This window comes from Corvus moneduloides, chromosome 3 (assembly GCF_009650955.1).
Source record: "Corvus moneduloides isolate bCorMon1 chromosome 3, bCorMon1.pri, whole genome shotgun sequence".
In the NCBI taxonomy this organism is placed as follows: domain Eukaryota; kingdom Metazoa; phylum Chordata; class Aves; order Passeriformes; family Corvidae; genus Corvus; species Corvus moneduloides.
In genome coordinates, this window is record NC_045478.1 from 52,484,221 (window position 1) to 52,509,092 (window position 24,872).

At 39.5% G+C, this 24,872-nt stretch overlaps 2 protein-coding genes across 3 annotated transcripts in view; one reads left to right on the plus strand and one right to left on the minus strand.

Annotated features, from left to right (window-relative positions):
- Window positions 1-24,872, minus strand: part of CEP85L (centrosomal protein 85 like) — a 137,706-nt gene that overhangs the window by 41,977 nt on the left and 70,857 nt on the right. For both annotated transcript variants that reach the window (XM_032101557.1, XM_032101559.1), the window contains exon 3: window positions 20,783-21,549. In XM_032101557.1, coding sequence (XP_031957448.1) covers window positions 20,783-21,549 — 767 coding nt within the window. The remainder of the gene's footprint in view (window positions 1-20,782; window positions 21,550-24,872) is intronic.
- Window positions 1,387-11,378, plus strand: PLN (phospholamban). Its single transcript, XM_032101560.1, has 4 exons — window positions 1,387-1,687; window positions 5,847-5,888; window positions 7,952-8,028; window positions 8,431-11,378. Exon 4 carries the CDS (start codon window positions 8,554-8,556, stop codon window positions 8,710-8,712), a length of 159 nt encoding a protein of 52 aa, XP_031957451.1. The 5' UTR covers window positions 1,387-1,687; window positions 5,847-5,888; window positions 7,952-8,028; window positions 8,431-8,553; the 3' UTR covers window positions 8,713-11,378.

A 24,872-nucleotide genomic window follows, 5' to 3' on the forward strand; every position in this document is an offset into this window, starting at 1 on the left:
ACTAGCACTTTTCTTGGCTGACAGCATGCAATAAAAACATGAAACATCCCTCATAAAAAGCCAAATAGTTTGCTTGGACTGTGAGAGATTTATAATGTTAATAATGCCATTATAAGTAAATTATGAAACACTTTACACAGTAAAGAACCATCACTCCTCACTGTGAAGATATTCAATTAACTTTCAACTGAAATATGTGACCCCAGACTTCCTGGGTTTGATATTAAAGGGACAACTGAAAGCAGGCAGATTTATTATACTAAAACAAGTTGCTAACTTCAACTATGATATAACCAATTTGCAAAAGAGCTAAAACTGTACTCACAAAAATAAAAATAGAGCTCCATCTTGAAACAGGGGTGGTGCATCACCACCAACGCCCTTCTGTCTCTGGTTTGAAACGATGTACCACAGCAGGGCTTCCAGGGAACAAAAAAACCAAACTAAGCCAAAAAACTCTCCCTGTCTGGGGTCCTGCTTAAAGCCAAGCACTCATCTATGCTAAACAATTATTGTCAAAACTGAATCACACATAAGTGTTCAGTTAGGCTGAGCTTCTGTATTTCTGCTTGCAATTTCCAAATCAGGAAAAAGCACATGCTGTCAGTTGCATCCACACAGAAAGCCTGATGCTGGATGCTCGTACACTTGACAGCTTAATCCTTTCACATCCAGTAGATCCTTCACTTCCTGGATGCACAGAACCTACTCTGTATATGCACTATGTTGTCACTTCTCAACACAGAAGAGTATACATAAGATAACCTGTAAAGTAGCATCAAGCTGCTACTCTTATCCAAACAAAGAGAAAGTGTTCTCAAAAAATTCACTTAAATAGTTTCCAGCCACAAAAAGTGGGAGGGGAAGAAAAAACGTGGAAGTGTGTTTCAAATGAAAGATAAATACTTCAAAATATATCGTAATGATAAATTTCAGAGATGAACTTATATATGCCAGATCTTATTTGGGAAAAAAAAAATCCTTTAACCCACATATTAAAGGTTGGGAGAGACTTGAAATACAGAAAATTTATTTCAGTTTAAGCACTGAGAAGAAAGATGATATTGGAAAGCACTCATCATACACTATAAACTGAATACCAGCTGTGTAACAGAATTATCAAAACCATATATATTGAAAGTGTAGTTTTAAAAATACCTTGTACAAAAGAAAATCATTCCAAGTCAAACACCCACAAGAAATATGACAGCCCTCGCTATTTAGGTTTTTTTACGACGAAGAAACATTGCTGTAGCAAAAGTGACACATCCAAAGCAGCTGCCTGAATAAGTTCCCATTTAAGTTCCTGTTTAAAAAAAGGCAGGGAGTCAGCAAGCAGCTCCCTTCACTACCCCACTGAAGCATGCCACTCGCCAGATTCCCTCATCCTGTGGTTGAGCAGGTGATCTCCCTGGCACTCAGATCCTTTCACAAAAGGAAAGGTGCTGCTAGGAACAAGTTTAGAGGAGCCACTGCCTGTGTCAGAAGGCACATGGGACCAATCAACTCGTGAGCTGCTGAGTGACACCATGAGTCCTGCCTCTGAGACTTTTGTTATTTTTTCCCCTCAACCTACTTCAATTGTTTCCACAACTTGGTCACAGACTCGGACAAGTTGCCAGAGATCTACAAGCACGTCCCACAGCCCAGAGCAAGCTCCTCTGCGCTTCACTAAGTCACACCTGGGGTAAGGAACCTCTCTTCTGTGTAATGCTTTTAATTCTTGCAGGAAGGCATGCTGTAGCTGTACTTTTCTACAAAAAACTCCTCTACTCAAACTAACAGCTGGTTTTAACTGTTTATCAAAAATATGAAAATGTAGGCATTACAGCTCTAAGTCAAAAATGTACTGCTGTGTGGGGGGAGTCTTTCAGCAACACTAAAGGCAACAGAATTTCCTACATGTTCATGAGACACCGGCTGTCCTTGGGTAGATGATTTATACAGGTGGTATTACACAAGAAGGTGAGAAGGTTTCATGTCTCTCACACCTTTGTCTTTCCTTTTAAATTTAATACCTTTTGATTGTTTTTTCTTTTGTCTGTTTGGTTTTTGGTTTTTAATCCAAAATCTACAAAGAGAATAATTCACTTAAAAGTTTTGTAGAGGCTTTTCTTTTCCCAAAGCTGCCTATTCACAGTCCAGCAAGGGTAAAGAAGCCCTTCCACCATTAACTCGGAAAAACATTTTTCTGATCTAACACATTCAGAGAGCAAACCTTTTTTTTGCTGTATGATGAAAAATTACCCTTAATTTAAAAATTTAAGTGATTTATAGTAGCACTACAACTAAAATTATACCATGTTACTCTAAGTGCAGTTCAAGCTACAGAATCCATGTAATGTTTTTGCTTTGACATCCATTAAAAGTTTATTTTCTCCTGTTGTTCATTGTAACTAACACACTTATCCTAGATTGCTTCTAATAACAGATAAATAATTTAGCTAGGACTTGTAACATCATGAACTGAGTTTCAAATGCAGAAAATAACCCATTTATTTCTAAGGGAAGCACCGATGTGTTGTACAATGAAATACAATCCCAGCTTTAAAATCACTGACAAAAAAGTGCATCTCACACAGAAATACGTCACATAGAGAACATTTAATATTTACATTTACAAATATTTTTAAAAGAAATATGATTCATTAATATGTATGTGTCTAAGGTACTTATGCTCTTTCCAATCACATTCCCCCCTTTCATCAATTCACACCTTACTACTCACATCTATATGGTTCTGGTTATAGAAGAGACAAACTTAATATAGACTTTAATTTTGTGAGGTGTGTTTTCCCTGTTAGTGAAGAGATACACCTAATTCCTTTTCCTATTAGTGACTGGTAGGCATCAGGCAAAGATACATGCAGGTGCTTGGTTTTGTGCTCAGCAGTTCTGCGCCAGTTTTGAATATTCAAGTGATAGAAATGTCTGGACATGCTGTTACTCCTAAGGCAAACAATCTGTTACAGAGCTCTCTAGAAGCTGGTTTCAGTAGGCAGAAGCAGCACTTCAGAGCTCCCAGTGCCTACAAGGTGCAAGAAGATTTCAAGACAGATTTTTTTCAAGGCTGAAGTTATACATAAAATGTATTTTCAAGTGAAGAGAAGCGTTAAGGTTTATTGTACCACCCAGAGAATCTTTCTCTTCCACCACAAATATTGCATATACAGATCTTTAAAGATACAGACTTTATGCATACACTCATAGATTAAACATAGACACGGACACTTAACTGCTGTAGGCAGCTCTTCAGCTGGAATGCATCCCATGGCTACAGCAGGTTAGCTGCCCCATCATCTCAATTTTATCCTGTCAGAGTTCAGTAATTTAATGTAGATGAGAGAGTGGCTCAGCTGTTAAATTAAATTTTAGAATTTCACACTTATAACATCCCATGTCACAGACATCCAAACCCTGAAAAACAAGAACCTACAGTCATGACAGAAGCATGTGCTACAGGGCAGGTGATAAGTATTACAAATCAATGTGAAATTAGGCATTTAATTTACAGCAGACACTTTTCTTTCTTGTTCTTTTTTTGCTACTTATTTGTCAAGATGACGATGCTATTTTTATTTGTATTTAAGAGAGATTAAGATTTATGTATATACCACATTTCTATTTTTAAAAGCTGCATTTATTTCTCATCCTCTGAGGAAGTTAGGAATATAGTGCCTCCATCATACAGCAGGAAACTCACTGAAATCAGTTTGTAACTGGTAGCGTACAGGTGATTGTCACTACTTTTTTAGACCATCATCAAACAAAAATGTATGGGATACATCCACAGAACTACAAAAGCAACTTTTTATTTGCTTTAAGAATAATTTGATTTAGGATTAGAAAAGTACCCCAGGTGGAGAAATAAAAAATCCCGCAGGGAAGTAAAGTTCTATTCCCTAAAACTACAAGACACGTTAGAACTGAAAATTGCTTTTGGTTTCTGGAGATTGAAAAAAGTCTTAACAAGACTTTCCTGGCATCAAGTAACTTCTCGGAAGTTGAATTTATCTATTTTATCCTTCTCAATCAATGCCACGTCATTGTTTCCTGAGCTGCTAGAAGGTAAAAAAAATTTGGAACATCCCCTTCTCCTTCTACCTTTTATACATGCTAGATGTATTTCAATTTTTACTTTAATTCAGACTGCACTTAGACCATTCCCTGTTAAAGGGACATTATGAACAACCAAAGCTAAAACTCAGCATGAAAACAACTTGTTAGGTACTCAGTGAAGGCAGCAGAGGATGGAGTTCATTTCCTAGAATAAATTTACTGCATAAAAGGCAAATCACACCAACAGACTGGTAATGGTATACAGTTATTTTATGTCTTATTTTGATGAGGGGAGCCCATGAGTATGGAGACCAAAGCACCTGCCCAAGATCCCACTGCGTGGTCCTGCAGCAGCTGCAGGGAATTTAACCAACTTTAAAACTAGCCCAAAGCACTAGCTCCCAGGCTACTCTAATGGACCAGCACACATAGAAGTCCCAGTTATCCACAAGATATATGGATAAATTCCAAAACCCAAAATGACTGGTGTGTTCAGCTATTGACCAATGTAATTCCTTGTTACTACCTACACCATTCACATTCTCATGGACTTGATATACAAGTAGAGGTTCTTACTGTTGGTCTTGCTTCTTGAACATCAAAGCTACTCAGAACGAAGACTGTATAAACAATTTGTAAGAGGGGGAGGAAAAAAAGAATCTCAAGTGTGAGCCTTCCCCTATGCTCTCTGAAACACAGACGACACTTCAGTACAAAACAGACATGAGTTTGCTTTCCTGTTACCAGCACCTATCAAACTATGAGCTGAACTGTTGCTTCTTTCCCCATTCCAAGGAAATGTTTTCTCCCTACGATTGAAAAATGACATTATATGCCACAAGTCAGTGTCTAAATCTTCAATCAACATAACTTTATAGTACTTTTTCCATCACTATGTTTATGGTTAGTAAGATGTCTTTTCAATGGATAAAAGTGAATTACTGGGGTTTTGGGACATGTCATTGTAAATATCTATGCAATAGACTTATGCAACATAACTTTTAAAGAGTGTTCCTCAGGGCTTCACTGGGTCATGTGGAACTGCAAGAATTCAAATAAGTCAGACCTCTTCTATTCCACTGATATCACTGCTGCATTTAGTGAACATATGACAGGAAACAGGCTGTGGCATTTCCAAGGGAGCCAAATTTATCCTGTGTGACTTCAAAGGATAACGCAGTTGCACCAGGAATGAGCGTGGCCCACAGTTCTCACTCTGGTCACATACCCCCTCTCATTGTGAAGGGCACCCAGGAACAAAGATAAAAATAACCTAATACAAATCAGGGAAACAGTCACATGTCAGTGAAGTGGGAAGCAATAACTGTGATCAGTGACTCATTCTAAAGTATGGGGTATAGGGAATTCCCTACATAGTAACATACAGGGTCAGCCACCAGACCTCTTCCTGCAGATTCACTCTGTGCCTAAGACAAGCCTTGCACATGCATTAACAGCACTGATAAAACACAACTGCACAGCAATGCAGCCAACTGCTCCTCTTGTGTGATGCTCAGCCTTGTCGCACAAGTAACATTTGTGACTTCTAAAATATCAAATATAACTTGCTCTTTTGCTGCACTTTTGCTTCAAGAAATGGTGTGTGCATATGCACAACTCTTCTTTATATTGGCCTAAAACACGGGGGATTGAACAGCAGAGAGCAGCTACTATTTGTGACAACGATCAGTCTTTGTTCCTGTGTAATTATTTTCCAAGCTGTCCATTTTGACCTTGATAGCCACCCATATGCAGCTGTGTTACTGAATCTGTTTCTCTTTCTGCAGACCTTAGGTGGGTGACAGAGCCATGGAGGATTAACAAGCAAGGTATGTGTTTATTAGTTGAACTTGAGCACTTGTAAAGATAAACTTGTTGAAATACAGACACAGAATTGGCTTCCCTTGCTTACAAAAAAACTTACCACACAGATAGGCGCATTAAGTTAAACAACACATAGATGTTTCAAAAACTTCCAAAAACATATAAACTATTAAATCAAGAAACTCAAATTAGTCTGTTTTGTCCTTCCTTCCTTCTCTACAGCTTTTTCTAGCTGTAATAGGTATACAGATTTTAACTTACGCTACCTTCCATTTTTTAAGATCCCTTTGTATCTATCAGCTGTCTGGTCACCTATGTCCAAATACCTATTTTGATCTTGCATCTGTGATGCCCAACCAGCTAATACTGCTTTTTATGGAAGCACTTCAGAGCCCCAGGGCCTTGCCCCTTGAGTCATGCAAGTGAAACATATGCAGCAACACAGCAGTGCAGGTGCCAGCACCACTGCAGTTACACCTAATGCAGTGCACATGAAAGGGAATGTACATTTATTGTGCATGTACACAGGTACACATCAATGCTGTTCCAATCCTTCTTTGGACCCCAAGGAAAAATACCAATCAGGAGAGATAAATGTTGCTGCAGCAGGTCACACACAGCTCAAAGACCGAGAGTTGCACACACCTGGCATTGAAAAAATGCCATAAGATGCTGTGATGAAGTCACCCGCAGGAAATGCTGTTCTCTGGGCAGTGTCTGTCGCACAAGCTGGTTACAGGAACTCTCCTCTATCCGTGTAAATCCGTTAGTGGTTCATCTACCGGGACTTGTCTGCAAGAAGATAAACAGTCTAATGCTCTCCAGCCTGTACTGGCCTGGGAGAATGAATGTGAATTCAGCCAAGAGACTTGAAAATTCCTGTGCATGTCTTGCTTTTACAGCACTTGGGATAGACTGTGACCAGCAAAGAGCTAAGCAGGATATACTTGGCAAGCACTTTAACTGCTTAAATAGATGAAAACAGGTACAGCAAAAAGTCAAACAAAGATGAAAAATTATAGTCACTACAAGAGTACATTCCTGGTGTATGTTTTGTTCGCAATGAAGTTAAGATCAACTACAGCTCAAAAGATCATAACAAAATCTGAAGTTCAGTTTTAGAAGGAGATGTCATCACATGGAATCCTCTAAAGGTATTAAAATAACCATGTGCAATCTGATTGCTTTTGAAAGTCTCTCTTAAATACCACCACTGCCACTGAAAACACATGTATTCTGTTCATACAGTACCATTTGACTCTACAGCCCAATATGGAGGGATTAAAAAAGGAAGAGCCTGAAAGACACTTTTGTTTCCTTGTAAGGTTTTTAGATTTTAGCCACATATAAAGACAAATTCATAGGTAACAAAGTATCTCTGATTCAGTCAGGATCATCATGTAATTTGGGCAGCAGACATCTAAGCAATTATTTTCCCTTATGTTGCATACATAATTTCACTGATTGCAAAGCAAAAAAACTAAAGCGGTGACAAGGAGAGGCCTTCTGTGAAAAATACGAACACAACGTAAATTCATAAAACATTTAGGGGCAAGCGCAGCTTTAGGAACAAAGTTTGACAGATGCATATATCAGCATTATTTTAAAAACCAAGTTTTCACATTGTGACAGCACCTACATTCAGAATCCAACTCACCATGAGCTAAACAAGCATATAACAAAGCTAGCTTCTTGCCACGGAAGGGTACAGAAGGGTTTTACAATGCAACTACTTACTTGGAGTTTTAAAACAACTGATACCCGGTCCTTCCATCTGCCATTAAAGAAGAGGAAAATGCACTTTAAATGTAACACTCACTTAAGAGAAAAAGTTGTGTAAATTCTTTGTTTTGTTCCTCATAGCAGTCCTCTGCCTTTGCACCCACATTTGTAACACATTGTCCTACATGCATAAAAAAAGATTTAGCCCTTACTCTGTCTTGTCTGTTGAGAACTATGCTACTAAAATTCCCTACAGCAGTGATGCAACAGCTTTTAATTGCCCACCATACAGAACTTTTACTTTGAATGGATATATTTCAACAAGATTTCTTTTCCTCCCTTCCAGAAAAAGGTACTGGTAAATCAGATTATCTGCCCTGTCAGGACCAGCCAGCAGGACTATCCATATCTCCTGACTGAAAGGTCTGTGACCTTACTCTTATCATCAAGCTTTCACGTGTGCATGAACAAATAAAGCAGAGGGGTATGTGTGGGACGGCAATCAGCCATGGCCTTTTCACAGACTGTGTGAGATAGAGAGTTTAGGATCTAAAGCAATAATCTGGGCAAAACCCAGATACCCACAATTTCCATAGTACAGTTACTCAACACTGCTAAGAAGCAGGTGCTCAGTAGCCTTCAGGAGAAGCACAATACAGCACAAATCTAAACTTAAAACCCCAAATTTTTAAAATCCTGTTTTTACCTAAAAACACTGTAAAGGCAATCTATTTGTTTCAGACTTTTTAGAACTGTAAAACAATCTCCATTTGCACTCGTAAAAACACTTCTGCACTTCTAATTCTCTGCTTTCCTGCTTTCCAGCTCCGCAAAGGCTGTCTAAAACAAAAAGAGAAGATATTAGGCACTTCGCACTGCTCCTGACCACTGCTCTTCTTTCCTGCACTCCTAAAACCTCTGATTTGTCCCCTCTGCTTTCTTGTTGCCATGGAGAAGGTTCAACACATAACCCGCTCTGCTCTGAGGAGAGCCTCAACTATTGAGGTCAACCCACAAGCACGACAAAGGCTCCAAGAGCTCTTTGTGAATTTCTGCCTGATTTTAATTTGCCTCTTGCTGATCTGTATCATTGTGATGCTTATCTGAAGTTCCAGCACTTCTCTGCACTGTCCTCTAGGAAAGTCACCCCAGGGGGAAGAGAGACCTACACCTGCAACTCCCAGTGCAAGGATCCTCATGTGACAGGGGCTAGCACTTGGACTAGAGGGTGTGCCAACCGGTGCCCTGCTATCTTACTTACTGCCTGCTACATGTATTAAAGCCACGTTTTCTGTGCAGAACAGTGTTTAGAGCCTGTAGTTACAAAGCTGTGCATGACTCAATTTGTCAGTCTCAATCAAGAGCGTGGGGTAAAGTATGGGCAAATCAGATTATCTGCTCCCATCAGTAACAGCCAGCAGCTGGTAAATTCAGTGTTTTAGTTAGATAAACACCACCACCACTTTTTGGGGGCCTAAGTGTTTTCAGGTTTCTCTAAAAATTTTTAAGTGCTTGGAAGGGTTCCAAATTTGGACCATTCCTGCTCAAAGAGGAGCTTACAGGTACACGGCCCTCAACACATCTTGGGAAAATTTCTGCTCTGCTTAGTTCAAGGTGCTGCATTTCCGCATTATCACCTGAAGGCATTCAAATTGTTTAAGTGTTTTTCAAAGGAATATGAAAATAAACCAAAAATCTCTTCTAATCCAGAAAGAAAAACTATTTCATATGTTTTTCTCCCTATTTAAGGGATCTTATATATGTGACATCTGGAAAGATTTTTCATTATGTTTTGCAGAAAAAAATTGACACTACTGTAACTGATATCAAAAATTCTGTTTTCCACAGTCATTTAACTGACATGACAACTGGCACAACTTGGATTCTCAGAGTTCTTAATATTTGCCTTTAGACAACTTAATTAAGGCCTGTTCTAATTTATGTAATAATTTCCTTAGTTTAAAACTACAAAAACCTTGGAATATGCCAATGTCACATGAGGTGACTTATATCTAATGTGGCAAAGAGAAAAGCCTAGATCACTATTACTGCTGTGACTGAAGTGCATCCATACAAATACAAGTAACATCTCCACCTTCAGCTGCAAATTCCTGCTAGAGAACATGCAAGTAGCTTCCTAAAATAAATGACAGATAAAAAAGTAAGTTATAAAGAATGATGCACAGGAGGGGAAACCACTGCGGAAACATCTTTCCAACACGTAAACCATAGGCTATATACATAAAAGACAACACTTCTACTCCAGCAATTGTGAGTAACAAGACTGAGGAGAAAACTTCCAACCCCATTACAAGTAAAATTCCTAGAAATTTGATACATTTTTCAAATTTAAAGAAAGCTCAAGAATCAACAGACCAAGGTCAGACAGACATCCATTTTTAAAAGAGAGAGCCTTCTATTCCATTCTATGTAAACACTCTTACTGGCGAATACAGAAAATCAAAACAAGCTTATCTTGTATTCTGCTTTTAAGACTTAGTATTTCATGAGTAGAAGTTGACAATGAACAGCTGAGTAGGAAGGGAAGAAATCTTTGAAAGAATTCTGTATTCATTGAAATGCAAGCAAATCCAGTGGTGATGAATTTCCTATCTGGTGAGTAGGTATGTTGAGACCAGACTCCGAAATAAGGTTAACAGCTAGGGGAAATTAGGATAGTTACTGCATGACGATTAGGGCAAGCACTGTTGAGACTGGCAACACACCCCCACACTTGTAAGATAGTATATGAGCATTACTGATTTGAACTGTCAGTGTAAATCTCAATTTCCATTTCATACATTCTGACCACTCTCACAAACACATGAGATTTTAGCAAGCGTATTTCCCCTTTTAATCCTACTTCATTTTCTTGTTTTCTCAAATCTGTATTTTTGTGATGGATAGAGTTTCTAGCTTCAGCTTGCTTTGGATGTGTTTCAAGAGACTTCAACTGGAAATAGACAACAGTTCTGAACAGTACTGAACATTTGCTGAAGAAAAAAGTGTTAAGAGTAAAGCATCAGCTTTTATATTCTGAGGACATGTTTGGATTATAGGTTTCACAAGCCAATAATAAAAAGGAGTCAGAGTAAAGCATTGCTAAAAAACATAGCTCAATATAAACAAACCCTCCACCTTCCTCCTATGTACCTGAAAACCCGTAACTTATTTTAAAACAATAACCAAACAAGAATAAAGCCAAATTATCAATAAACTGGAAGCCCTATGCAATTTTACAGCAATGCAGATATATTGCCTATACTGTTTATTTGTCTTAGGCTTCTGTTGATCAGAAAATCTGCTACTATCCTCGATATCACCAACTGTCAACTGAACCCAGAGATTTAAAAAAAATCCCCTTTTGTACATAGTACAATCTTCTTTGTAGACTTATATAAGCTTTAAAAATAATATCTACTGTATTTTTATTTAATAAAAGGACTGCTTGAAAAATATTAATGCATAAAATATATCCAGTTCTGTTTAGAAAGAAGCATCCATTCTATTACTTACTTATTACAGTTATGTGAAAAAAATCTAGTCATCACACAGCTTTCTAATTCTCTACATCTCTGTTTATTCTGTTTTGGTTTTCAAGAGTAGTCTTCGCTGTTTTGTGATCTCCAGGTCACTTACACGCACCTGATTCCCACTCAGTAGGTAGAACTTTTAAGTTTGTAAGTATTCCTAATGAATTTTATGCAAGTGTAATCAAAAAGTTCACCACTTTTATGACCCATAATAAAAATTGCAAATATGTACAGCATGTACCTTGGATTAAGTTTTCAGTTCTCTGTTCCACTCCACCCAAGCCTAAATCTTTTTCCAAAGGTCATCTTACACGCTAATAGTGAATAAAGACAGCTAAACAGGCAACAATCTGCTATTATCTTTCATCCAAAAAACAATAGTGACCAACTTCCATGGCAATTTTATACTGAGAAGTAGCTGAATCAGGAACCAAAATATGCTGGTTTTAAAGATGTGTTTCCTCAGCCAGATCCTCAGCAAAAATTGATATAATAAGTGATTCAGTAATTGAATAATTGATATTATTCTCTAAGTGAAAACACAACCCACTTAAAAATTGAAACTTTGCTCTGACCAAAACTAGTCAGTAAAGTATTTTAGAAGGCAGCAGATACTTATGTTTCTTTATCAATTAAGCAACAACTTCCCTTCCTAGCAGAACCTAACAACTCAGTGGAAAGACAAGAGTAAAACAGCCTTAAACAAAATTATTCACATACCATACACAAAATGTTTGTCACCCACCTAGCACAAAGAATTTTTTTGTAAGTTTTGCTACAGCTACACCAATGGCCAATGGTACAACTAGGCCAGTGGTATCCTAGGACGCACTAGGAAGAGCATTCCCAGCAGGTCAAGGGAGATGATCCTTCTCCTCTACGCAGCCCCAGTGAGGCTGTACCTGGAATGCTGTGTCCAGTTCTGGGCTCCTCAGTACAAGAGAGACATGGAGCTCCTGGAGCAGGTCCAGCAGAGGATGACAAAGATCATTAAGGCACTGGAATATTTCTCTTAAGAGGAAAGGCCGAGAGAGCTGGGCCTGTTCAGCCTCAAGAAGAAGTGACTGAGAGGGGACATCATCAATGCCCATCAGTATCTGAAGGGGGGTGCCAAGAGGATGGAGCCAGGCTCTGCTCAGTGGTGCCAAGCAATGGGACAAGAGGCAATGGGCAGAAACTGATGCACAGGAAGTTCCACAAGAATGTGAGGAAGAACTTCTTTACTGTGCAGGTGACTGTGCATCAGAACAAGTTGCCCAGAGAGGCTGTGGAGAGGGAGATGTTCAGACACCACCTGGACACAACCCTGCGCCATGTCCTTCCTCTAGGATGATTCTGTCTGAGCAGGGAGACTGTAGTGCCTTCCAACCTTATCCATTCTGGGATACATAGAAAACAATAATCATGAAAAATGTATATACTGTTTAAAGTATGCTGAAACATACTTTATCTATATCCTCTCTGCCAAAATTAGAGCAGAGTAATTGAACACATTAATTTAGAGAGTGTTTTTGTTTATATTTGGAAGCATACTAATACACTATAGGTTACAGACCAGATACCTGTATTTGTATGGCTATTAATGAGTAGTGCCTCACAGAATACAATTGGAAAATTATTTGTGAAATCCTGCAAGATCCAGAGATATCTTATTTTAAAACAAATGCAGTCCTTTTAGCTTTGACCTCCATGATAGGGGGAAAAAAAGAGAAAAAAAACACACAAAAAACCAGAACATATTTATAAGTATTCCTTTAAAAATTGATACTCACCTCAATATGAACCCTGGTAATTTAAATTATTTAACATAGGCCCTGTATTTACTGTAATATCTGACTGATTGCTTTATAAGTCTTTTTTTTTAAAGGTAAAATAATGCCAGAAGTTACATCTTTGTATCAGTATAAAACTATAAAACACTGCCCTCTTGTGATCGTCCCTAAAAATGTAGCTGATTATTAAAATGAAGTTTTGGCAACTGTTTGCATTGTTAGGGCTGAGTGGGTCTATAGGTTACTTTCATTTATGTATATATATTTCTATAAATAAAACTCAATTGTTAAGTTATTAATGCTATCATAAAATAAGTAATTGCATATGTGCTATAAAAGCACCAAGGATGCATCCTCTGCCAGTTCCATCCAGATTCTTCATAAGGTGTTTGAAAAAGTGCAGTGGACCTTACACAGCACATTGCTGGCTAAACACGACTGCACTGCACGATGCCAAACCCCAGAAGGGTAGGAAATACTTCTATTAACAGAGAAACATTTTGCCCAGATAAGAAGGGGGGGGGGGAGGCATGTTGTAACTATAGAGGTATTTTAGAAGGAAGTAATTTTCAACAGTCCTATTACTGAAACAGACAAAGTCTTCAGAACAGTCATTCTTTTGAAAATTCAATAGGCCTGAAAAGTACCACACACATTAAAAAAGTCAATGAAGTGCCAAATTCCATGAAAAAATTCAAGTCCTTCCTCCAATTATTAGTTCTTCAGAAATTCTTCAATACTGGATTGAAAGTTATCATTAACCTTAATTTCATTTCATTTTATTTTTAAGGTATTTGAGAAAAAAGGCTTGTAGGAGCATCCAGAATCCTTTTCCAGAAAAAAACCCAAACAACTAGCAATTGTAAGCATACTTTTTTCCTTAAGTGGCAGAAAGTAAAACCAGGTAAAGAGCTGTGGACACAATGAAATTCATGTGAACCTACATGGCTTTGTACTGAAGGAGCAACCCTAATCTACAGCTAAGAGTCTGCTGCAGGCACAAGAGGGCAGACTGATACACATTATGGATCTTGCCAACAACAGAGGTCTCAACCTGCTACTCAACTTTCTCCTCATTGTCTTGGTTCTAGTGCTCGCATTTATCCTTGTGAAGCTGATGTGAACCTCTGTAAGGCTCTGCTTCCTTCTCAGATTTTGCCTTGAGGATTTTGCAGTGATAATGTAGACACTTTAGACTACCTGAATATAAGTATACAAGGACTGCAGAGGCTGAAATATCTGACAGTAAGAGAATGTGTTCACACCCTAAATTTATCAGAAAGCAATCCCAAGAGCTGTGCACAAGTGTCTATCTGCCACTGAGTGAAGAAAGCATCTAGAGCCTTGCTGAGTACCTGAAGAAATCCAAGAATACATCAGCAGCTACTGTAGTTTCTCATTGCTACAGCTGCTTGTTATTTAAAGATCTACAAATTATTTGCAGCATTCAAGGAATGTAATTTCTGCAAAAAGGGGACAGCAGATATCACATTTTTAGAATGGGATTTCTGTAGAACATACACTTAATAGGAAATGACAGCAAAAAAGGCAAACCAAAATGCCAGCATTGAGCTGACAGAACACGTGGAGAGAAAAGCACAGATGCTGTAAATGGAAACAAAGATATCCCTGCGAAGCAGCTTGCAGTAGCAGAGATGGGGATAAGTGAAAGTTAAATATGAAAACATAATTATTAGTTAGACCTTTTTTGACCACCTGTGGTTCACTGCAACACCAAAAAGCCAGAAGCCTTCTGTTATCCAGCATATCAGAACAAGCAGCTGTCAAAACAACTGAAAAACAAAGGGCCATTACCCAAGGTTATCATAACTCTGCCCAGAAAACCCTTAACACCAGCACATACACCAGCAGTAAGTGCATCTGCACAGACCCAAGATGCGTTACAGCCTCAGTAAGAGGATTTACCACTTATGCACAGGTCAAGTGAGCAGTGTGAGGGCCCTCCAGCGGTATTTGACAGACCACTTGTTACTTGCCAGTGCAATCATCAGTCCACAGCCTGTCCTCACCTCTAGGCATGCAGCAAAAACTTCTTACACGACCTTCTTTTGTGGCTCTTTACAGGATGATGTAGTTTCCCCACAGGGTCCTGGGAAGGAGAGTGACCAACAAGAGCACACTTCTGTCGGAATGATTTGCCAGGAGGTAGCTCTAAATACATGAGAAGTGCTGGGAAAGGAGGGGACCAGAAGCAGATTTTCATACATTATATTGGAGCCAAACAACTTCCTCTCAGCATCTCACTTCCCCAAGTGAAACATGGGAACAGTGTGCACCAACAAATACATATTGAACAGTAAATTTATTGCCATATGCATATTAACACGTGCAAAAGAGGCAGATGATGTTTCATGGGTGGGGGAAGCCCCAGCTCCAGCTTCCTATTGCCAAAGGCACATCCCTGATTCAGCACATACACTGCTGAGTGCTGAGTATATTACAGAGCTGATCCGTACATGTTCACACTCAGAATTTCCATATGATCACTGTTGTTGTGGGGTGGTTCAGTTATCTGCAGGAGACTCACCTAAACTGGATCTATGAATAGACTTTTCACAGGAAAAGGCCCAGCAAACCCAAAAGCTTAAGGGAGTCCTACCATTAATAGGTATGCACATTCCACTCTAGGCTACCTGCTCCAAAGCTTACAGAGCATTAGTGTGCTGGTTTTGTCTGGAATAAAGTTAATTTTCTTCACAGTATAGTAGTTAGCATGGGACTACGGTTTGGTGCAAGTCCAAAGCATAGCTCCATACCAGCTACTATGAAGGAAATTCCCTCTGCTCCAGCCAAACCAGCACAATGGCCTAGAGCAGCACAGATAGTTAAAATGAAAGCGCTTTTCTCGCCTGCTCTGAAATACGCGCAATAAACATTTGAAATAGCTTTTGCAAACTATATACCCATAGTTTTCTAATGTTGATAGTAGTTATAGTAGTATGAATTCCAATCTGTTTACACTTAAAGCAGAAAACTTTGCACAGCTACATCACCATAAGCACTTCATTTATTTTGATAATCTTGAAATATTCCGCTTTAAAAAAAAATCTGTGAATTTCTATACAAGAGATATATGTGGTAATGGTTACATAGTTGTGTACTACTTAGGAGAATTCCCACTGATGCTTGACATAGATGGCTCAAAGCACACCAAAAACACAGAAACAAACAGGAAACCCACTCTAGTCCAAAGCAGAGTACGAACAGTTTTCCCAACAAAATGGTTATTCACTGACATACTGCTTGAGGCTACAAAAGCTTATTGTCTACATGACCTTCTGTATATTCAGAAGTTTCCTTTTCTTAGGGAAACCATGGTGACAACAGTTGGTCCTGACAAAACAACAAAATCACTTATTCCTTTTTAATAAATTGAGGAAGATGAGCCTACTGCCACGAACTATCATGTATTTCCAGATCAAAAATTACGTACCAAGGAAGTCTGTGAGAAACTTTGCCATTAAAGTATGGGGAAACAACTCCCAGATACAATCCCAGTAGCCTCCTCTCAGCCAGCAATGAACATGACAGAATCCCCAACAAATGCTGAAATACGCTGCTGAAACTGAAACATGCGTTTTCCTGAGATGACATATAAAGCTGGCAAAGTTATCAGCTAACCAGTGCCAAGGCTCTTTTTGCAGTCAAGCACAGTCCAAGTTTGGTTTCTCATCATCTGCTAGCACTTACTCCAGACTGAACCTACAAGCACATTATTATGAATGGAATCCTATTTGTTGGGCTACCAACTTCACAGCAAAAGGAAGAGACCATAAAACCTTAGTTATGGCTCACAGTAAAGGAGCTCACTCTGGTAGCTAAAAGTGATAATCTCTCATGTTAAAAAGTTTTATATTCCTAAGAAATATGGTTTCATCAAAATGTGATACAGGAAAAATGTTGATATTAATAATTTTTCATTTTCTGATCTGACAGGATTGTAAAAAACCCCAGCTTTGAGTTGACATTTAAGAATAAAGTTTTATGTGGCAACACTGTTATCTGAAAAATGCTATGACTTTTTTTTCAATTGAAGTTTTATAGCTTTGTTTACCAATGTTTTGATATGCATGCAGTTCACTTTCTTCCTTTTCTGTTTTCCAGTGAAAACTGTTATAATAACTCTAAATTTCTCATTGCATTAAAACTTAATTACCAGCAACTTTTGTATACGTGGTATGATCAGTCCAGTGTTTTCCTCATTAAAAAACCCCACTAAACCTGGTACATTAAAGGGAAAAGATGCACTTAAGCAATTTCCACCTATTATCTCTGCAATATTCTGACACAATTTAGCACACCATGAAGAAATTATACAGATGCTCTGTACACTAGAAAAAAAGAGATTCATCCTGTGATACTTAAAACACTGTGAAAATTTAATATGTAGATATGCAACCTTCTGAAGCTTTCCTTCTTATTATATGATCTCCAACAATTTTAAAGGCATGTTTTTATTTTAAACCTAATTTTTGGACTAGCACCATGCATTCACATAGCAGGATATATAATACGATCAGACTTAAAGAAATGCCATTGCTTGAAAGCATAGAGCCTTTTAATTTAGATTTTTATGGCCTCCTAGTTCAGTAAATGGGAAATGCTGCTGTGTGTTAAAGCAAAGGTTGTTGTATTCTCTGTTCATGGCAATAATAGTTTTAAAGCAAAATAATGATAAACTAATTTTTTTCAGTCCTAGAAAAACCACTACAGTCCTAGAAAAACCACTTCCATCAGCATATATATGTGTTAAAAGCAAAACAGCAAAAGTGATCCTCACTAAAAGGAAAAGAAAATAAAAATTTCTATAGAGCTGTGGCTTTTGCCCCTTTTATAAATTATCAGCTTCCTCTTATGCCTTCTACTCTCTTACATATATATTCCACTTAGGATTGTAGTTTTCTTGGTTTCTCAGAAATAATAAAATACCAGTTTCCAGGTACACATGTGATCTCTGAAAAAAGGCCACAGCAGAATGATGCTGAGGTTTCTTTAGAAAACAGGTGCCAAGACAGGAAGAACCATTCTTGTTTCTTGTTTCTTGTTTCTTGTTTCTTGTTTCTGGCATCTATCCTCCTTACAGCTGTAACCTCTGTCAGAAAGACACAGAGGGCAGGGAAGGACAGCAGGCAATGCCTCTAAGAGCCCAAAGGCTCACTGCTCTTGCACATGCTTTAACCTTCTCTGGGTTCTATTTCACAACCACATCTCACTTGAGGATATAAAACAGATCCTATTTCAAGGTCAGCAACACAACTCCAGATTGTACCAATCAAAGTGTTTGCTAAGGCCATCAGGAATTTCCTCCACGGAGATGTAAAAGCTACAGGTGAAATAAACAAACAAACAAGCCAGTTTTTGGCAAAGTATCAAATCTCAAAAACCCAGAAAGGTGCAGCACCGTTTTTGAATCGAAGTCAAAGAAAAATAACACTCGTGTTCCCCCTGCTGGCTCTGTCCTCCAAACACAGCTTTTTAAGTAACTGTGGTAACACATACAGGGCTTCCTTCATTTGTTTCGAACATTTAACTTTGCCTTCATACTATATTTAAACATGACCAGAGTGAGAAAGCACTTCTGAGGCATGAAGGACAAAAGCTGGGAGTTGCTTTGATATAAACAAAAAATAAATTTCTAAAACACCCATCCTAAACAAAGTGTTGTAAAGGCACGTACAACATGATGAAGAGACACATACCTAAATGAAGTAAATAAGTAAATAAAGTTTACTCTGCTCTTGTGAGACCCCATCTGGGTCTGGTGTCCCCAACATAAAGAAGAATATCAAACTGTTGGAGCACGTTCAAAGGAGACCACGAAGTTGGTAAGAGGACTGGAGCACCTCCCCTATGGAAACAAGCTGAAGAAGTTGGAGTTGTTCAGCCTGGAGAAGAGAAGGTTGCTTGGAGACCTCACAGCAACCTTCCAGTATCTGAGGGAAGCCTACTGGAATTCCTTCACAGGAACTGTAGTGATAGGACAAGGAGTAGTAATGCGTACAAACTGAAAAACGGGAAATTTAAGGCTGAATATTAGGAAGAAATTCTTTACTGTGAAGGTGGGAAGACAGAGAAATAGGTTGCTCAGGGAAGCAGTGGATGCCACAACCCTGGCAGTGTCCAAGGCCAGGCTGGACAAGGCCTTGGGCCGTCTGGTCTAGTAGGTGTTCCTGCCCATGGCAGAGGGGGTTGAAACTAGATGATCTTTAAGGTCCTTTCCAACCCTTAACATTCTGTCATTCTGTATATTTAAATTCAAGAAGAGAACCACCAGGCACAGCAATCTGATCACAAATCTCACAGACAGCACCACTGGTGGCTGCAGCCAGCTGCGCGTCTCAGGTGTTTGGGAAGACCTGAATGAATGGATAGCCCAAGCTCCCTCACGGTACCCTGCTGTCACTTCCCAAACCCCTCATGTGCTCCTCAAAGCCACCAGCAGCTGCCAACTGCCAGGAGCCCAGCTGGAAGTGCCCTGGACCCAGCCTCAGCACTGAGCCAGTCTCTGTCCCTTTGGCTCTGAGAGGAACCCATCAGCCTCTGCTCTCTACCTGGGGAGTTTATCAGCACCAAAATCTTTAAAATGCTTAGAGAAAGATGAGCGTTTCTGCAGCAATAAAGGTAAAGGCTGGCTACCTGTAAAAATGTCAGGTATTTAGAGAAACCCTTAGGGCTTACTACTGGTTTGGCCATATTAGTTGGCTTCAATTTTCTGAAGTTAAAAAAGACCCCAACAAACCAGCAAAAAACAAACCCAAAAAACCCCAACACAACAAAAATTCACCACACCACCAAAAAACACAACAAAAATTCACCACACCACCAAAAAACAAAACCAGATCACCATTAAGAGCAAAACTGGATGTTAAGAATCTCTAAACTTGTCATTCTTTCCTTCAATATAGAGCAGAAGGAACATCAAAATTTGAGCACAACTCTTTGTAAATCACTTAAAGTACTTCAGGCTGAAGAAAACAGGAAATCTGACATACAGATAGATTATCTCTGCTCAGGTAACATCCTAGTCTAACTCTAAGATGCCTTTCACACAAATTTACATACAGTAAACTGCTCAGGATTTTTTTTCTCAAGCCAAGCCAAACTTACCAACACAGGTAAACAAGAACATGTAGATTTTAAATACTGCCTTCATTCACAAACTGTACTTCCCCATTAGGGGAAGAGCTGGAAACAAAGACTGTGAATTGCCATGTTAGAAAAGGGTTACCTATCTCTTAAAACTATGTGCTTGATATTCTCAATATGAAAATATTTCAAGTATGATGCATCAACCCCATATATTACTTTATTTAAATAAACCAGATTTGTTGGCTACTGTTAGTTGATTTTAGTTTGTTAAAAAAGAAGCATTAATACTAAACTGAATTCAGTTTTTAAGTGCTAGGCATAATGAGACTGAATATTCATTCATCCTTGCAGTACACAAAAGTCATTCTTGTTTTCCTGAATATATAAATGCAGCATCTTTGTAAGCTCATTCAGATCAAAATACATTCATATTTCCCCCACTATGTAGTTACTCTAAAACTAATGAAAAGGCTACTTGATGAGCCTCTTCCCACATCCAGCTTCAGATAAAGATGTTAGCCCCATGCAGACAAGCACAATGAATCAGAGTAAACTGTAAGCAGACAGCAGAAATAAAAGAAAACCCAACAAACAACCACTACTGAGAAACAAGCAGCAACATACCCAATCAAAGCTTAAAAATACCATCACCTTGTTAGGAGGACCTGTTTCCTTTCCTGTTTCATTAAAAACTGCCTGTTACTCCTCAGGTACAACACAGGATGCCACATGATGGCAGCAAACACCAAGCTTTAGGCTTACCTGCACAGGCTGGTCACCTGCTACTCTGAAGTCTTCAAGCTGCTGCATGTGCCACGCAGCCACGCCATAGGGCTCCTCAGCAGGCCTGCAGTCCAGGGGATTTGCCCGTAACTGCTCCTTGAGCCACATCTGAGTCCTCACTGCCGGCTGTATGGGAGCTCCGCTCACAGCCTGCTGTCCCAGCGTCGCATATCTCTGGCCAAAAGCTTCACAGCCGCCTGCCATAGGTTTGCTTTCAGGTAAGGCACTGTAGGTCAAGTCTAAGGCATGTCTCCTACTTGGGGAATCTGAAACAAAGTCATCTTTGCTGCACGTTTCAAATTTGTATTTGCAGTCCAGTAGAGAGGATCGTTTTTTCCCCATTTCTTTGTCCTCAATTTTTAGCAACTCCATGCTGTCATGCAAACAACTTGGCCCATTTGTCCTTAATTGAGGTGGCACGGCTTTGTCCGTACCAGCCCTGTATTCCACTGAATGACTACTTCCATCTTGGCTGAAGTTATTTGGTGAGCTGAGTTTAGACAAGGAGGACCATTTTCTTACAGGTCTTGTATCTTTCATGTCAAGAGAATTGTCCAGGGCTCCCTGATTTCTGCCTCCTCCTGACCGCACAAAGCTTGTACTCCATTTTGAGCCATCAGACTTGAAAGCTTCCCTGTGTTTGGAAAGTGAAGAGCTGGCACTAGACAGCATCACATGGGCAGTGGGAATAGAAAACAGTGATCGGCTGGGCTTAAATGATGATGTACCACTTGAAGTTGAATGATCTGTGAAGAGAAATTTATCACGTAAATAAGTACAACACTGAGCTCATTAACATTCATTCAGATAGGATAAAATATCAAATTCAAGGTGAAATTCAAAATGGAAGGAAAGAGGTTTCTTGACAAAATAGGGCTTTCTAGACCATTCCAAACCATGAGAATGGAAACTTAATTAAAGTGAGAGATTTTTAAGTATCTTTTGTTCAGGTGTCATGATTACAAAAAGAAAAGTGCACTAAGCACTGGAAACAGCAGCTCCAGATAGAATTCTCAGCCTGTGAGCCAAAGAAACCATTGCTCATTTCCCAGCTTTAAGCTGCCAGGCTGGATTTCTCACCCACCCCACATAATACTAAGGAGCTTCTATACCACAAATGGTAGAGGTGTTCAGGAGCCCCAAGACTGGTTCCTCTTCCATCACCCCTCTTCTCATTTTTTAAAGGCAAAACAATTCAATAAATGCACTTTGTAAAATGGCAGTGCTGGAGACAAGCCAGTTTAATAATGGTCACTTGGACAGAGTTATTCATCCCTTCTGGATCTCACCAATTTCCAAGTATGCTTCCTGTGCTGTGTTTGACTGGGAAGGAGTTAATTTCCTCCACAGTAGCTGATATGGGGCTATGTTTTGGATTTGTTCTGGAGACTGTGTTGGTGATTTAGGGATATTTTAGTGCCTGCTGAGCAGTCCTTACACATAGTCAAGGTCTTTTCTGCTTCTCACCTTCTCACCCCACCACACCAGCAAAGGTGCCGGAGGTGCACAAGGAGCTGGGAGGGGACACAGCTGGAAGAGCTGACCCCAAGTGACCAGATGGATATTCCATATCCTATGGAACCATGCTCAGCAATAAAACTACGGGGAAGGGTGGTTTGGGGGGCTGCTGCTCAGGCAACAGTCAGCTGGTGGTGAGCAACTGTTTTCATTTGCAGCCTTTCTTGCTTCTTATTTCTCTATTACTTTCCTTACAATTTTTTTCTTCTTTTCAATTATTAAACTGTTTTTACCTCAACCCATGAGGTTTTTCACTTTTACACTTCCAATTCTTCTCCCCATCCCACCAGGCGTGGGGGCAGGAGGAGTGAGTGTCTGTATACTTACACACCCAAATACAACACCACAGAGAAAATGTGTATCAGTTTATAAGATCTTTCCCAAGTCAAAATATCAGGAACAGAGAAATCAGGAAGATGATATTCAGGAGGGAACAGCAGAACAAAGATATGAGAGGAAAAGGAGAGATTACTGGGGACTGGCTGAGAGGTCTCACACACCCACCAACATGTGCTTAGCATCACAGGCTGTGGGCAACCAGAAATAAACACCTAATTCTCTCATTAGAGGATCAGCTCCCACCAAGTCAGGTTCATGGCAGACAGACAGAATGAAATTGCTCTAATTAAAAGATTCTTTTAGTCTCCCTTTTGCCAAAAAGCAAGACAGATACATTCTCCCTATTTCTTCTATGCTAACCTAGAGAGAACCTCTTTCTTTGAGATTTGTCAGCTACTATATGAATTCATACTGTGATAATTTAAAAGTAAAAAAAAATTGCTCTACAAGTACAACTGGCATAACCAGTTCAATGGCTACACTAGGTTAATGTGATTTGGTGAAAGCCAGAACACATTATTATTAATTAAGCATACTGTGAAAGCACGTATTTGACTCAATATACCACACCATAGAGAGGAAAAGGAAGAGAGCTTCCAACAGCGCAACAACTTTCAAAAATGGTAGCACTTCTTTTTCCATGTATCCAAATAAAAATATCCTTACCTGCAACTTGAATATTCCTCCCTATTTGGGATCAGACTTCCTTCACTTTTTGCACTTGCAGCCCAATACAAATTAATACAGTCCTACAGTCACACTCTTCATGAGAAAAATGCATTATAGCCCACAAAAGAATAAACAGTTCCTTGATTGATACCTATTTATTACATAGTTAATGCCAGGACTCCTAGAAAGGCAGCAAATCTTGCTGAAGCCCTCCTGCCTCCCAATGAGTCCCTGCCTCACCACGTACCCTCTCGTTTCAGTGCATAAGCTCACACCACACAGTTTCTTGCTTCTACCCAGCTGCCTACTTTCATGGTAGTTACAGAACATCACTCTCTGTAAGAAGACTTGGCAGAACTGTCAGTGCTGGTTGAAGTGGACCAAGTTTAAGAGCTATTTATAGGGTGCTGATGGCGGCCAGAGAACACATTCAGGGGCTGTCCTGTGCAAGGCCAGGAGTGGGACTTCAACAATCCTTGTGGGTCCCTTCCAACTCAGGATACTCTCTGATTCTATGATAAAGTTAAATGGACCAGCTTGCTACCTGATTAATCATGCTGCTACTTTATGTGGAGGTAACATTTTTTGCATGCAAGACAAAAGACCTTCCTTCCTCCCTGCACTTCTTCCTTAAAAATTCTATACTGCAGAGAGAATCATTTCTATTGGCTGTTCTGTCTTGATATTGCTCAAGAGGTGGGACATGTTACAGAGAAAGACAGAAGGCCACACAACCCATTTCAAGCAGATGGAATCACAGTCTTCTGACCAAACACAACAGTGCCCACAGATATTGCAACAGCAGAGATGGTGACACTGCAGCACTATTCATTTCCAAATTGTGATTATGTCCACCACATGTAACCTATTTGCCTGTGCCAGGTACAGTATCGGCTTCTTTCAGCTCTGCCTCCTGTCTTCTCTCATGGCACATCAGACACTTGCATCTGAAGCCACTACAAATTGGGTACATCTGGCTATGCTGTGTAGCAGGGGTTGCAGCTTCCCGTCCAGCCCTGCTATGGAAATAAAGATACATGGCCACCTCTGTCTGAGAATGTCAAAGCTGTGACAAGAAAGCAAGAAAGGTATGTGACCTGATGGAGCTGGAGTCTCAAACATATATATCATGAGATGGAAAGTGCAGGTTGGAGTCCTGCTTTTGGAGAATATGCAGCAGAAGAGCAGGAAGAGACTCCTGCTCTTCCCTCCTACCTTCTCAGTTAAAAGCAGGGATGGAAATGCAAAGCAGAAAGAAATGCATCTCCTCATGTACAGGTAACTCCTTATCTTGACGCTGCTGGCTTTGTAACACTCAAGAAAACTAACTTTTGTATCGAGCCTTACCTAGAAGCTGAATCTGACACAGCACAAAGTCAGTCCAGCAGCAGTCCCAGGCCTTTTTATAGCCGAAGAAAATAAGAGTATATTAGAATTCAAAAAGAACTGATCTATGTTTTAGGCTATGCAGATTTCTAGGACTAGAAATGTTACATCTGCAAGAGAAAGGAGGAAGAAATCCTCTACACATGTATCTATAAAA